General features: G+C 33.3%; 3 protein-coding genes across 4 annotated transcripts in view; 2 read left to right on the forward strand and 1 right to left on the reverse strand.

The window, feature by feature from the left end:
• The first annotated feature begins 801 nt into the window (after positions 1–801).
• Positions 802–6,062, forward strand: LOC134264495 (neuronal acetylcholine receptor subunit alpha-7-like). The gene is made up of 7 exons (XM_062746787.1): positions 802–1,005; positions 2,077–2,121; positions 2,229–2,338; positions 2,613–2,843; positions 3,191–3,410; positions 3,614–3,710; positions 5,567–6,062. The coding sequence occupies exons 1-7, from the start codon at positions 802–804 to the stop codon at positions 6,004–6,006; spliced, it is 1,347 nt and encodes a 448-aa protein (XP_062602771.1). The 3' UTR covers positions 6,007–6,062.
• LOC134264481 (small ribosomal subunit protein uS2m-like) overlaps positions 3,269–15,158 on the reverse strand; it is a 19,052-nt gene continuing 7,162 nt past the window's right edge. Inside the window, exons 4-5 of the transcript XR_009991538.1 lie at positions 5,548–5,661; positions 3,269–3,399 (exon numbers count right to left, since the gene is read on the reverse strand). The gene's annotated coding sequence lies outside the window, so the exon portion shown is untranslated. The remainder of the gene's footprint in view (positions 3,400–5,547; positions 5,662–15,158) is intronic.
• Positions 10,656–14,096, forward strand: LOC134264376 (uncharacterized). 2 transcript variants are annotated; one of them, XM_062746676.1, is made up of 3 exons: positions 11,749–12,215; positions 12,547–13,096; positions 13,586–14,096. In XM_062746676.1, exons 1-2 carry the CDS (start codon positions 12,154–12,156, stop codon positions 12,932–12,934), a joined length of 450 nt encoding a protein of 149 aa, XP_062602660.1. In that variant the 5' UTR covers positions 11,749–12,153; the 3' UTR covers positions 12,935–13,096; positions 13,586–14,096. The 2 variants fall into 2 exon arrangements, 1 of the variants encoding a protein (XP_062602660.1); XR_009991513.1 differs by lacking the exons at positions 11,749–12,215; positions 13,586–14,096 and adding an exon at positions 10,656–11,096 and having other exon boundaries at positions 12,547–12,656.

Raw genomic sequence — 15,158 nt, forward strand, 5'->3', positions numbered from 1 at the left:
TACTTAAGTCGCATTTCTGTCCCCTGTTTTTAATTAACGATTCTCTAAATAATGATTTGGATTGGAAAAGTTATTGAATAGGAAGCTCCAACTATTGGGTGGATGCTAAGAGTATTTGTTGGTCCATGCCCAGTTCATTAATCTTTTGGGGAAAGCTCGTTAAAACAGATTTATACTGCTATCTACTTAAGTAGACATAGAAATCAATAGCGAGATAATTACACCTTTTTTGTTAGAGGTACTATATAATTTCTATTTCAGTTTAAACGAATGGTAATTAAAGATCAACACACTTTTACTTTTGTTTTTTATGAATAAAAGAATTTGAATGTTCAATATTTACAAAATACTCTTACGAACTCCTTTGTGGTCTTGTCTTTTATATACAGAGAAAAACCCCACTTTCTTCAGTAGTATCAGCAACACAATTCAATTTACAGAAACGCATAATAGGAATGTGATCTCCATCCTTTACTCCATTTAATAAAACTGTCAAGACAAAACACGGACTTATGCATCATTCCTTTGCACGTCTAGATGTTAAACAAGCAAAGGCAAAAGTAGTAAGCAAAAAGTTGAAAGTTCAGTTCACACTGCGAAGTTCTTCTTTGGCATTGTCTTTTAATGAAAAAACCCTTTGAGACCAATGGTATATTATTTTCTATCAAATCAATTTACTGAATTTGCATAAAGCATTGCTCGACTAGCGATCAATAGCGAGTGAGCACTATATATTTAACTCTATTACTCGCACGTAGGGATTTCTCGAAGTCCGAGGTTGAAAACCTGATAAATTCCGAAATGTCCGTGAGCATTGGGATAAGACAATTCTTATTGTGCTTTATATTGTTTATCTGGATTTCTCTTTCGATGTCTTGGAATTCTGATGATGTTCAGACAATAAGGAAGAATGGTGTTCTTAGCAGTGGCTATGACAGGTTGGTTCGCCCGTCTCAGATTACAAATGTCAGCGTAGCTCTCAACCTTATCACCATCAACTTTATGGTATGGAATATTTTTACATCATGAGTTTTTAGGAAAATGGTTCATTGACTCTCACTCTGATTCTAATCATTTGTTTTCTACTGATATTTACTACAGAATAGAAATACACATATTTAATAATCAACTAAACTCCCATTTTAACAATGAATAAGCAGCCTTGAAACAAGAATCAAAATTCATTTCTCTTATGGGTTAACTTAGCGTGCAGAAAGCCGGTAGCCTGTGATATATAAAATTCATATTAAAATTGTGAATGTAGTATTTTGAGTAAAGTTCTCATTATTTGTAAGTATGAAATCATGATAAACAAAACTTTTCCGATGAATTTTTCTCGTGAAAATTTATTTTACAAAGAAATTAATAATAAGTCGTATTCACTAGGTTCGAATCTCAGAAATTAATATCCCGAGTAGCATTTTCTTTTGTGACTAAGCAAGCTAGACAAGTCATGTTGATACATTGTATTACCCTTAATTTAGTGGACTTCCAAGTATTTCTTGAAAAGGTGCAAATGTTATGTTATTAAAGTATATTTTTAAGGTATGGTGGGTCTTCGCTATATAATTTTGGTAATAAAAAATGTTATTTTCATATAAACTTTTAGGATTAAGGTTCAAAAAAAATTTGAGCGATGACCACCTAGATCAAAATAGCGTTTTAGTGTCAGAAAATGAATCTTTTTTTCCCTCTTTCGTGTGTGTATAATATTTCATAAGCAAATAACTTCAATCTTCATGAGAGTTTTGCAAGTTGTAGAGATCTTACACGAAGTATACTTTAATGTTAGATGAAATATTAAGGAAAATTTTGATATAATAGAGATTTCATTTTTATACCTTCATGATTGTCCCGCTTTAGGCTTATCAATCGTCATGTTCACCAATCTCCTTTAATCATTTTTAAACTGAACTAAATTACCACTGAAATGATTTAACTGTCTGGTCTTGAAAAAGTGAAAGTAAATATATGCAAGTTGTAGAAACAGTAAGTTAAAAGGTTAAGGGTATTTTTATTTCATGGCAATCAAAGTAGAAAAAAACTCTAATACAACTTGAAAAATCTTATTTTTAGGATATAAAGAACCAGGTCTTATCAACGACGGGCTGGATAGAAGCGGTACGTCACTTTTAAGAAAAAAAAATCTTCACAGAATAATAGCAAAAATCTACTCCCAATAACTAATTTAAATTCTTTCATTGAAAATAACACTGTGTTACATTTAGAGTTGGGAAGATCACAGGTTAGTCTGGGATGTATCTAAATACCCAAACATAACAGACATCTTCGCTGATGAGAGCGAGGTGTGGCGGCCAGTTTTCTTCGTAGATAATTCGTAAGTTTCATCTTTATTTTCCTTTCTAAATTTCCTATCTTTTAAAACGTCAAATGATATTTTTGAGTATCTTGTACACGTTTGGAAAATTCGAAAAATTTTTAAAATCATGTTTACATTTCTGATAAACGTGTATTAAAAATAATTTAAAAGTACAGTACATTATCTTGTGTATTTTGTATTTTGGTTTCCAGCATTTCCATCATGCGTGTCTTAAAATACAGAAACTTATTTTAACAACCACTTAACTGGCTTTTGAATTTCTTAAATGCAGCGTTTCTGATCTGAGCATTATCTCGGACTCTAACCTTCTGTACCGAGTCACCCATACTGGAGAAGTAGAATGGGAACAGCCCCGGATGTTCACCACTCACTGCAATGTCGATATCACATTCTATCCGTTTGATACTCAATTATGCGAAATCGAGCTAACAAGTTGGGGTTACACGACCGACGAAATTGAACTTCTTCCAGCAAATTCAGAGATTCTTACGGAGAGTTTAGAGTATGTAATATGAATACTTTACAGTAAATTATATCTAAAATCATCCCAAAAATTATGCTTTCCTTAAAACTTAAAAAAAATCATTAATTCTACCCGCTATATTGTATTTACATATGGCTTTTTAGCGGTATCTTTGAATTAATGCATCCATGTCAGTGCCAAAACCGCTAAAATATGAGGCCCGCTTGTTTAATTTACACATTGGATATAGATGTATTGTATATACTGTCCTTAAAGGCTTTATTCCTTGACTTTTATCATTAAATAACCCTTAATGACTTAGAACAAGAAACCTGTCAGCAGGCAATGTTACAATCTTAACCAAATGTAATTTTTACGTATCACAGACCTAACGGTGAGTGGAATTTGCTGCACACAAACGTCAAGAAAACCCAATTGACGGAATTGCGAGTAGACGGCGTGATGACAAAACACTGGGAAATTGTGTTCACATTAGTTTTGCAGAGAAGGACGGCATATTACGTCACAGGCATTTTGTTACCGGTGTTCCTATTGTCCTATCTCAATACAATTGTGTTTCTTCTGCCAGTGGAATCTGGAGAAAAGGTATTCTGTAGTTGAGTCCTATTTCAATACAAGTCCCTGAGATACTTTCTGAAAAGACAACTTTATATTTAAAACTATACATGTATTTATATATGGGTTCAATATAAAAAAATAAGTCCGACATACCATCAGACTCTTACTAATAATTAATAATGTATTTTAATAAATGCTATAATTTTCAATGCGTCATTTTATTGTTTCAGATTGGATTTATTCTCACGGTACTGTTATCTCTAGCCGTGTTACTTACAATCATAACGGATAAAATTCCTTCTACTTCTATCCATGTTTCAATTATTTGTAAGTATTCTTGAAAAGACTTACAACGAAGCATAATTACATGTACATACGAGGGGTAATCCAGAAGTTCTCGAACTAATTGAATAACTTCCAAAATAGAAATAATATAGGGTTTCAGTGTTGAAATTCATGAAGAGATTTTTTTTTTGTATTTTAACGCGCATCTGCAACCGTTCTGCCCATGCCCGGATCACATGATATAGGCGGTCACGTGACATGCTCTATACCCGTTCTATCACAGAAGCCTAAAGATTTCTTACCATGCAAGTTATTTTTTATAACAAAAACGTTCCATTTGTCAGAAATGGCCAAATCTCGGTAATAGTATGGACAGATATTGATATCCTTTTCCAGAATGAGCATGATGACAATCAAAACCCAAGTCTTCTGTCTTTGGAGCGTCGTTTATTCAATATGGATAAAGTATGAGTGCTTTCTTTTTATCATATCTGATATTTTTAAAGTCTAAAGAAAACGATATTTTTTGGATTTAATAATTATGTTATTGTAAATATATGACAACTTATTTTTCTATCTGTCGGTTAATTGTCGATTTTTCATATCAAATTGCTTAACTAAGGACGAATCTCTTCCCCAGCTTGCTTTCACTCGGCAACAGAACAAACATCATTTTTAAACATCTCCCTGTCTTCGCTAAAACAATCAATTCAATTAATAACAAAACTTCTGGCAAGTCTTTTGTCTTAATAAACTGTGTACGAAATGTTATCTATGCTTGTGCAAAGGAATTTCCAAGTTTAACTTTACAGCCGTTCGTTGCTCGATTACGACTGAGTCAACCATTTTTTGTCACAAGTGATCAACATATTGACGTCAGTTTTACATTGTAAACATGGGCAACACATTTTATTACATAAGCTATTTATAGATCATGTGTATGACTCTATGTGTACCAAATTTCATTCTGATCTGAATTGTGGTTTTGTAAATATAAAGATAGTTCGCGAACTTTTTGATCAACCCTCGTATATCTTTTTCACTGTTTTTAAAATTCTAATTTAAGGGGGCCGGCTGTGGTTTTATTGTGTGAAAACTACAATAACGAAACTCTTCATTTTTATACCATATATAACTTACATTAACTTTAGTGTACATGCAAAGTTTGGGCAAAATCTACCGTCCAGGTATTTTAAGGAACCATCTCAAAATATAGGTACTTTTACTATAGGATTATATAGGAAAGTGCCAATTTTTCGCATTTTAAAGCAAATTATACAAATACTTCTGTAACAATAGACTTTTTTGTTCCAACTATAATATATGATGAGTAATACTATATTGTACATTATGTGTAAGAAACACAAAATTCTACCGCTTTGTTACCAAAGGGGGCATCTCAAAAGGCCTAAAATTAACGAATTTTCCTGTTTTTATAGAGTACTAAAAATATGGCAGGCACAAAAGTATTAGAATGAGAAAATTATGAGAATAATGAAAAAATTCTCAAATTTCTATGTTTTAAATTTCAAGAGCGTATGTTCAATATTTTTTATTTAATAACATTTTTATAATTACCCCTTTCTTTAAGAGCTTCAGTTTATCATAACGTCAAAAACACACTATAACGACGTCAACCTACATATCAGTTGCAAAATCGGTTAAAATTTCAGTTATATAAAATTGTAATTACATTTTTGAACTTGTAATTTCTTAATTTTGTTTAATTTTATTAATCAAGTGAAAAAAGTTGCCTTAAAACGGTAAATACGCTTCATTTTACTATGATGCATGAAATACTGCGCAATGAAAACTACAGTCGGCCCCCTTAAAAAAAAACTTTATATCAATTATCATAATGCGCAGAAATTATTATAACCTGGCTCTTGTGTTTTCAGCTGTGTACCTGGCCATCACCTTATGCTTCAGTGTTGTGTCCTGCATCCTGTCTGTCTTAGTCATGTCTGTCAATTTCCAGGATGATTCAAAGCCTCTACCAAAATGGATCGAAAAACTTATAAGGAACGATCTGTTTCCGTTTGACTGTTTGAAAAAATGTAGCAACTGCTTAAAAACAAGCAGGAACAAGACTTGTAATAGAGATGCTGGCATTCCAGAGGTTAATACAACTGTTGAAGATGTTGACGTAACAGGGAAAGGAGATTCGAACTCCATCAAAAAACCTGAAAGATTTTCATGGAATGATGCAGCTAGAAAACTGGATGTTCTCTTTTTCTATGTGACCTTAGTTTTAATTACACTGGAAACCATAGTTTTCATTGTTGTTTTAATGATAGGTGGAACAGCAAGTGCACAGAGACTTGTCAGCATTAAGTGATATCTATTTAACACAATCTAAATTTTATCCATCTATTAGTGTGTCTATTCGTCTAATTGTCTGTCAATATACTTATTTTTTTTTCTTAGTGAATATTTATCATTGTAATAATATAAAATGTTTTACAGGTTACGCAGGGAGAACTAGTTACTTAAAATGCGTCATATGTTGAAACTTTACTTTTTCTATTCTGTTTTAGTAAACGGTGTTGCGACTGATAATAAGAATGGAATAAATAATTTGCACGTTTTTTTCTGACAAATGTGTCTGGTTTGAAGATGATACTTGGTTTCTTCAGTTCAATAAACGATGTTACCACTTTTAATATGAAAATACAAAAAATTGTTAGTGTAAATTTCATTTGACTTTCATGCTAAATTTAGGAGCCGTCTATCTGTTTATTGTTGACGTTCTGCAATTTTGATGGTAAACGTTATCTAAATATATTATACCATTTAAATTTCTTAAATCAAATGAATGGAAGGCTAATATATATTCAAAAGAAATTCTTTCTTTTCAACAAAATTTAAAAAAATAAACGACGTATAACTTCTCGAAGTACTCAGTTGTAGCATCTAGAAATTCATTTTAATAAATATTGTGATGTGCCTGTACATGTTTTTATTTTTTCCCCACAAATGTAGCAAAGGGCCTACTCGGTATTTTTTAAAATTAACTTCCAGTGGCATTACTGTTTTTTCTTAAATATTCAAGACATTTGAGTTGAATTGGCACTGAAAAAAGCTTTGGGGTCACAATGGGTTCAACCCCTGTCACATCGGGACTGCGTCCTAACAGCAATCGCACGGCGTCTATAAAAATGCAAAACGCCGAGATAAGTGCAGTAGAGTCTCGTGCGCCGTGATAGCGAGATCTCCATTGAACGTGGTGGGGACCCTAAGAACGCTGGGAGACGACGCGTACTTTTGGCGATCGCAATTAAGCCCTGTCACACCAACTGCGTCCACACGGAGTTATTACGGTGTTGTTTTAAAAATCTTTAAAATCTCAGGGAAATTGCACAAATTTCAGTAAAATTTTCACTACGTGGAGATGTCACGGTGCCCTATGGCGACCGACACGTTTCTACGGCGTTCTCGCGGTGTGCTATTGCTTTTCATGTATAGAAATGAACAAAATAAGCAAGTAAAATTTATTATTTTATTTACAATGTCCGCGTACTTTCATACATTTTTAGGCGATTTAACCAGTGTACATCGAGAATATACACGTTCACGTTTGTTCTACAACTTTTATGACACTTTTGTCAGCGTTCACAATGTGTTCTTTATCCTAATTTTGATATACATGTATATTCAGATGGAGTGTAGCATTTTTTTAATTATTCATGTCATACACGGTGAAAATGCTTTTACTTTTGCCAGGAAATATATTTTAATTAAAAATGATCCATTTGAATAAGTTGGTACATGTACTAAATTATTTATAGTTTTATTATTAAAACCCTTCTTTTTTCAATGCTGTCGATTCAGATGTGTTTTAATCTTTCCTTTGACGTTATTACGAGTATAAAAAAATTACACTCCGAAAAATTGTTAAAAAATTCAGATGTAATTCACACTATTGCTGAGAAATAAAATCTACTGAAACAACAGAACAAGCCGATTTACACCTTTCATTTTTCAAAATCTACGACGGACGGTTAGTGCAATAACTTAATGAATGAAACAAATGCGTTCAAATTAGTGCTGATCAAATATGAGGCCATTGCTCTTGTTTTGTGAGCTGGCTGAAAACGCACCAACAACGCTGTGTATACGTAAGCGCATTGCGATCGCCAATGGACGCTGTAGAAATGCCAAGGGAACGCAATGATCGCAGAAGTAACTCCTTGATGATGCTGTGTAATCACAATATGATTAAATCTCATTGGAAACGCGATAGCAAGCGCAGAACGGAATTCGTAGAAACGCGTCAATCACCTCCGCGAGGTTTCCATTTTATAGAAATTTGTGCAATTTTCCTACCATCCCTGCGTTTAAAAATTATGCTACCGTGTGGACCCAGTTGGCGTGCAAGGGTGTAGCATATACTTCGTTGTTGGAGATTTTTATATCATCGCGCTGCTCACCGCAATCACAACTGACGTTTGTTTTAAGCCAGATGCGTTATTTTAGAGGCTCCATTGATCACACGGCTTAGCATATTTTGTGCATGCCCAAAGTGATCGCCGCATTTCAACTAATCAGTAATATGCAGCAATAATCAGTATGCCTTTACCACACATGTAGACCCGCGATCAACACATTGACAATCTTGCCGCAAAAATTGTCACAGCGACGGAGGAGATTTCAAACTGCGCTTGCATCTTCTATGGACGCCTATGATGATATAATCGCCGTTAGTACGCAGTTCCGGTGTGACAGGGGTTAATTAAAGTACGCGCCGTGTGATCGCGGTTTTATAGGATCGCGGTAGAAACGTAGCATAAATACAGGAATAGTAGACTGCACTCCGACAAGAAGTTGTTACTGCGATCATTGCACTCCCTTGGCGTTTCTACTACGTCCATTGGCGATCGCAATGCGCTTACACGGCGTTGCTAGATTATTTTCAGCCAGCTCACAAAACAAGAGCAATGGCCTCATATTTGATCAGCACTAATTTGAACGCATTTGTTTCATTCCTGATCAGGAGCATGGGAGTAGAATTGGAAAGTACTTGTTCTGTTGTTTCAGTAGAGTTGCAATGGAATTACTTAAATTTTCTAACAACTTTTGGGAGTGTTACTTTTTTTTACATTCATAATAACATCAAATGAAAAGATAAAAATAGATCTGAATTGATAAAATTGACAAAAAAGAAGGGTTTTAATAGTAAAACTATCAATGATTTTCACTAAATTATTAGAATTGATCATTTTATTTAAAATATAATTCTTTGGCAAAAGTAAAAGCCTTCTCATCATGTAACGTGTCTCTTTAAAAAAAATGTTACACTCCTTCTGAATATGTATTTATTGGAGAAGAGCGCATTGTGAACGTAAAAATGTTACACTCCTAATGAATATATATTTATTGGTGAAGAAAGCATTGTGAACGTATTGTAAACAACACATTACATATATGTGCAAACGTTAATGACACACTCACATACAGACATACACACAGCGAGGTGAACTCACTCCTTGCACAATATTACATGTGAAGGGGGGTGAAATAAATATCAGTCAATCGCGAATAGATCTTCGTATAAAACGCGATAGCACGTCATTAAATAAATATCGTCAATATAACAATAGCATAAAACGTCAGTTGCATTACGAAAAAGACATTTCCAATTAGACATCTTTTTTCACATTGTGAAAATTTTATAACAAAATTTGTTCAATAATAAAATTTTCCTTTTTTCTTGATGTTTGAAAGATATATTTTTTCTAATACAATAAGAATTTAAAAATTTATCAACAGAGGATTACGTTTGTATATTAAATTGCAACTCAATTGGTGTGAGAGGGTGTATACATATACTTCTCTGATTAAATGAATTGGAGATTTTTATATTGTTACTAAAACACTATTAAAAAATAAAATGATTATTTATAAAAGAATTCTCTCTGCGGAAAACAAAACCAGAAAAATATTTTTAATACAAATTTAGACAACTTACTAGATTCCCAAAAAGTAATGTACTTCTTTCATCGTTAACTTGTAATTAAATAATTGTAATTATCTGTGCAAAATTTGCATCTTTGCAAGGGTTTTATGACCTGCTACTCTCCTTAAAATTAGGGCATGTGATAATAGGAACTATTTGTGAATTGTTTGGAGTTATTTAGATATAAAAAGAGAATTCTGAAAAAAAAATAATCTAACATCAAATATTTACAATGAACTACATGTTCATATATATAATAAAGGTAATTAAGCGTCTCTCTCTCTCTCTCTCTCTCTCTCTCGCTCTCTCTCTCTTGAAAATTAAAATATTTGGCCAGCCACTGATTATAGGTGCTCGATTCATGTACATGTAGTTGTTGGAAATATGGCAAACTCAACATTCATTACACAGGAATGAGGATGTCTTTTCTGGTGAATGACTGCATAAATATTCATTTGATACGTTAAAAAAAAATCATGAAATAAATATACATTGCTGAACTTAATTTTACGGGTTGGATATGTATATTTATATTAATTCTATATCCATTATGATAAGTTCTTGATATCAAATGAAAATTAGAAAAGATAGTGACTTCCTTTAAATGGTACCCCTTTTGATTTGTACTCGAACACTGCATTCTATTCATTGGTACATATATTGGTTTTGCAGTTTAAAAATGCAATAAATTCCATTCAAACCTTTAAATTATTTCTGCTTCAAATCTACCATTCCGGAACATTAAATATCCACTTCAAGTTCTTAATAGACTATCGAATCATTTTTAAGCAGTCAAAGATTTTAAACTTATTCGGATTAGAAGAAGAATTTAAAAATTATGTAATTTGTTCTTTTGTTATTTTCTAAAAGTCCACACGTTAATCAGGGTAGCACAGACTGAACCATTTACAACTTTAACCAGAAATAAAGACGTACAGAATCTTTCGAAATAATTAATTGTCGAGATAAAAAAGCAAATTATTTTGGTTGAAAAAAGTACCAAGTCTTTTGAATTAGCCTTATCTGTCAAAGATAGCCTCTCGCCCATTGTAAGTATCGCTTATGCGATCTGAATGGTTTAATTTTTCAAACACGGCGGTGGCAAAGTGTCCAATTTGTATTTACCCGACACAAAACATATACAAAGTGCGTCAGTGACCTTGGAAAACTAGGTTTAATGAAATTCTTATGTATTCAGTTAAGTTTACAACTGCATTTAGGTTTTTGCATGTGCATTAACTGACGGAGACATCAAATACAAAATTACATTCTGTACTTGGTAACTAAGCACGCCGACCCGGTTGCACGTTAGGATAACAGACTAAGCAATAATCCGCTTTCCTTTTCAAATATTAATCCAGTGATTGAAAACATACATGTTTATAAGACATTGGATTTTGGAGATTGTGTATTGGCGTGAGGACATAAGATTTAATCTGTTATGATATAGAGATATTTTTATACACGAAAACGTAAGTAATTTCTATATTAGCATTTGTTAGAGGCAAACTTCGTAATAAAACTGAAATGTTTCTTCTTTTTTTTTCAAAAAAACCCTACTGTATATAATATTCAGAAAATTTCTTTTAAGGTAAATGAAAGATTTTTTTTTTTGCGTAAGTTCATTTAAAATTCTTTACACGTTCAACTCATATGCACACAGCAAATAACTCTTGAGGTATATCAAATCTAACATAAATGATATAAAAACTAATACCATAATCCAAAACATGAAAAAAGTAACAAAAAATAGCAACCATCAAAAATGACAAAATAAAATTGATGTAATATTTCAATATGAAACACAAAATTGTAGAAAGGTTATAAACACCTTAGCCGATATACATTGACCTACATTGTGTAGTTGATAAAAACAATTTCTGACAATATGTGTCAATTGTGAACCATTTAAAACTGTTAAATAAACTTATTGTGATCTTAACATATACTCTGGTATGTAGACGACACCAAATAACACAATGAAAACACGTACAGTTCCACAGTTTGTCATGCAAGTTTGTGTAATAAAACCAAAATGTGAGGTGATCCATTTCTTAGATTGAAATCCATTTGCTTCCGTCAAGGACCTTTCAATATACGTTAATTTTTAAGTGTAACTTCATTAAATCCTAAACGTAATATGATTAGGGTTACATACATCACGGGAAGTAGTTTTTTTGTTCATCGTTCTAGATACAATACAATGTATATTTGCTGCAAAGTTTTCCCTTAGGCTAGTGTTTCGATATTGCAATCAACATATTTTGTCCGCAGTGCAATCAATGTGTTTTGTTCTGCACTAGTCCTTTAATTAATTCTCCAGTATTGAGACGGTCTTAAACCCAGCAATTTAATATGGTCTTTGAAACACTTAACCTGTATGGCTTTCCATCTGATCAACGCTAAGTTGAGATGTAGGTGAGATAGAACCTATGTTCCCAACACAAAATTGGAACTGCTAGGTCATGCAAATTAGCTAGTGCAAACACACATGGAAACAAGCAGTTTGAAATTGAAAAAATTCATTTCATGGACAATTTTCATTTGCCCCGCCTCTCCTTAAGTGACTTTAAAAGAATTTATACAGGAAGGTATGTAGTTGCATCTGCTAAGAACGATAGTGTTTGAATTACCTTGCCAAGTAAAAAATGGAATTAGTCCTTAATGTTCATGGCCGTGTATATACCGATATACTTTTGAATATTTCTATATGGCGTCATTTATCCGAGACAAAACGTTAAAAAAATGTAAAGTGCAAATGAATATAAGATGTATACCTTTTTTTTACACTGAGGGAATTTCACCGCCGTTTTTCTTCAAATTGTGTACTTATTGCTCAGTTTTAAGATTACATACATATCTGTACTTCATATTTATTGAATATTTCAGTATTTATCAAACAATCTTATTCATTTATTTCAGAGACGCAAAATTCAGAATGGCAGCCACAGTAGCAAAAGCGCCATCTATTCCGAATGTGCAAACCACGCCCCCTCAACCACCCCAAAACAAAGTCGCCACATCAAACGGGGGAACAAAAATCATCTTTAATGGTAGACAAGATACTTCCGGTGGGTACCCCTCTCAGTTTGTCATTCACCAGAAACTGTCCTTCACAAAGCTTCCTAGCATCGTTAATCGAATGCGAGCCGAGACTCTATCCAGTAGAGCAAAGCGAGGGCGCTTCTATAAAAGTGATTCGTACGTGGATTACCGATTTTACAGTTGGAAAAATCTGGCTCTCTGGAGCGACTACCAGTCCCATCTCTGGAAGAGGGACGGAAGTGTCAAAACCTCTTTCAGAAAATAAAACTTACTAAGATATTTATACGTGACAAAGAGTGTTTTTTTGTATTATAATAACTGTGTCTTTCACTACATGGAACAGTATTAGAGTTTATTCATATAAAAATATCATTATAATAAAAATTGATAACATGATTCACAGTTGCAGATTTATTCCTCATCTGTAGTAGAAAATGAAATATTTCCATTACTCATTTTTTTTCTGTGTGATAACTCTTTGAAAGTTAGCGGAGTTGATTTCTTGATAATTCTACCGGAATGTAAATTACGCAGGTCGATAGGCCAGGAGCTAAGGAGGCCTAATATGCATGCAAATCTCGTGCGCATTTGTTCTCTGTGTCTGACGCTAAGGAGGCCAAATATGCATGCATTGCAGCCATTCTCGTGCAGCTGCCTTTGTGTTTGACGTCTGTGGTCGAGGACTATTGAAATTGGTATGGGAGTCCTCGTGTAATTTAAATCTTTGTCTACATTTTTAAAATCTAAATCTACAATTTTATTTTACAGTGTAATGGAAATATAAGGCATCGCTGTCTAGTTCGTACAGCATGCCAAGGAGATCAACGATAGTAGGAAACATGGGATAATTTATGCATAAAATTATCTCACGTTTCCACTATTGTTGATGCCCAGTCATACTATACTAACTAGACAGCGATTCCTTAAATAATAGTGAATGATTGTACATGTATCATAAGAACTAGTTACCAACTAAATATGAAATGATGATATTTTGTTGAGTTTCGGCATTTTACAGCTTGAATATGGTGAACTCTTAGTAAGCCAAGCTGTCTTAAAGTTTGTATACATGTATATATTGAAGTGTGATCCTATGAAATCCAATACTGCAAGTATACATTGTAATGATTGTTATCATTGATTTCACGTATCAAAGTATTTTTTAACTTTTTTCGTCGACTCATTTGGGTTCATAGAATATGTCAGGATCACATCCCTGTATTTGTACAAATGAAAACCTTCGAGGGAAGGATACTCTAACATAACAAATATTGTCAAAAGGTTTTTTTCTCTAAATGACTCGATACTTTGTTGTGCATAATTTCCTGAATTTGGACTAGTGGAAGGATATTTTCAAATGAGTCCAACCAAACTGGATGTTTTATGATTTAATAAAGATACTATCATTTTTATAACGCTTCTCTTCAACTCTTATAAAAATGAGCATGGTATATATGTGGAACTTCATAAATAGATTACACCATATTCATTGATTGGGTTTTTGATTTCAATGAAATCAACAATCAAGTCGAATTGACATGGTTGGTTTGTTTTATTCAGAGGATTGCTGGACCTTTGTTTTATATGCAAAGTAGTCATGGTTTCAATGAAATCATACATCTAGTCCGAAATATCTTACATTTCCTGGCTTTTTACTACAGGTATTTTGATTCTTTACGCGCCAGGAAAACCTTAGAACTGGCGCCATTACGAAGACTGGGAATTTCGCCGTCTTCAACCGGAATTCATTTTTGATACTTGCCAACCGAACTAAATCCTGAAATCAGAATTTATCAATAACACAATGCTTCTAGTACTCACCAATATCGATGAAAAGAAAATACCACTCCACATTTCGTTACAGGACATGCAAGATTTTAAAATGCACGAACTGAAGACAGAGCTTGTCAGTCTCATAAAATGTTTTCATCAGATTTAAACGATATTGGTAAGTACTAAAAGTATTGTAGTATTGATAACTTGTGAGTTTGACATTTAATTCGGTTCGTAAGTATCTAAAATTAACCCCGAGAATGCCGCCTCCTGTTGGATGCGGCGAATCCCCAGGTTTTGTAATGGCACCTGTTCTGACGTTTTCGTGGCACGTAAAATATCCAAATAAAGCCAGGAAAACGTCAGATATTTTGGACTATCGTACATCCTTTACATGACTAATGATTTACCACGTTTGATCATGCAAATTGACATACTGTTAGAACAACTGCACACTTTTTTAAAACCATTGTTATTCTATGGACAAAGAATCATCCAGATTAGGCAAACGGAAAGATAAACAAGAGGCCCATTGTCCACAAAGCTCACCTGAGTAACTTTGACCCTGTTGTTCTTCACCAGACTTTCCTTCATATCAGATCTGTTGTGGCCCCATCCTACCCTCGGGATTATCATTTTAACAATCTAGAATCCACATTACACAAGAATGCTTCCACATATATTTCATTTATTCTTGCTCAGTGGTTCTTGAGAAA

Source organism: Saccostrea cucullata, unplaced genomic scaffold (genome assembly GCF_032062105.1).
Source record: "Saccostrea cucullata isolate Sc308-1 unplaced genomic scaffold, CSIRO_AGI_Scuc_v1 ctg4189, whole genome shotgun sequence".
Lineage (NCBI taxonomy): Eukaryota > Metazoa > Mollusca > Bivalvia > Ostreida > Ostreidae > Saccostrea > Saccostrea cuccullata.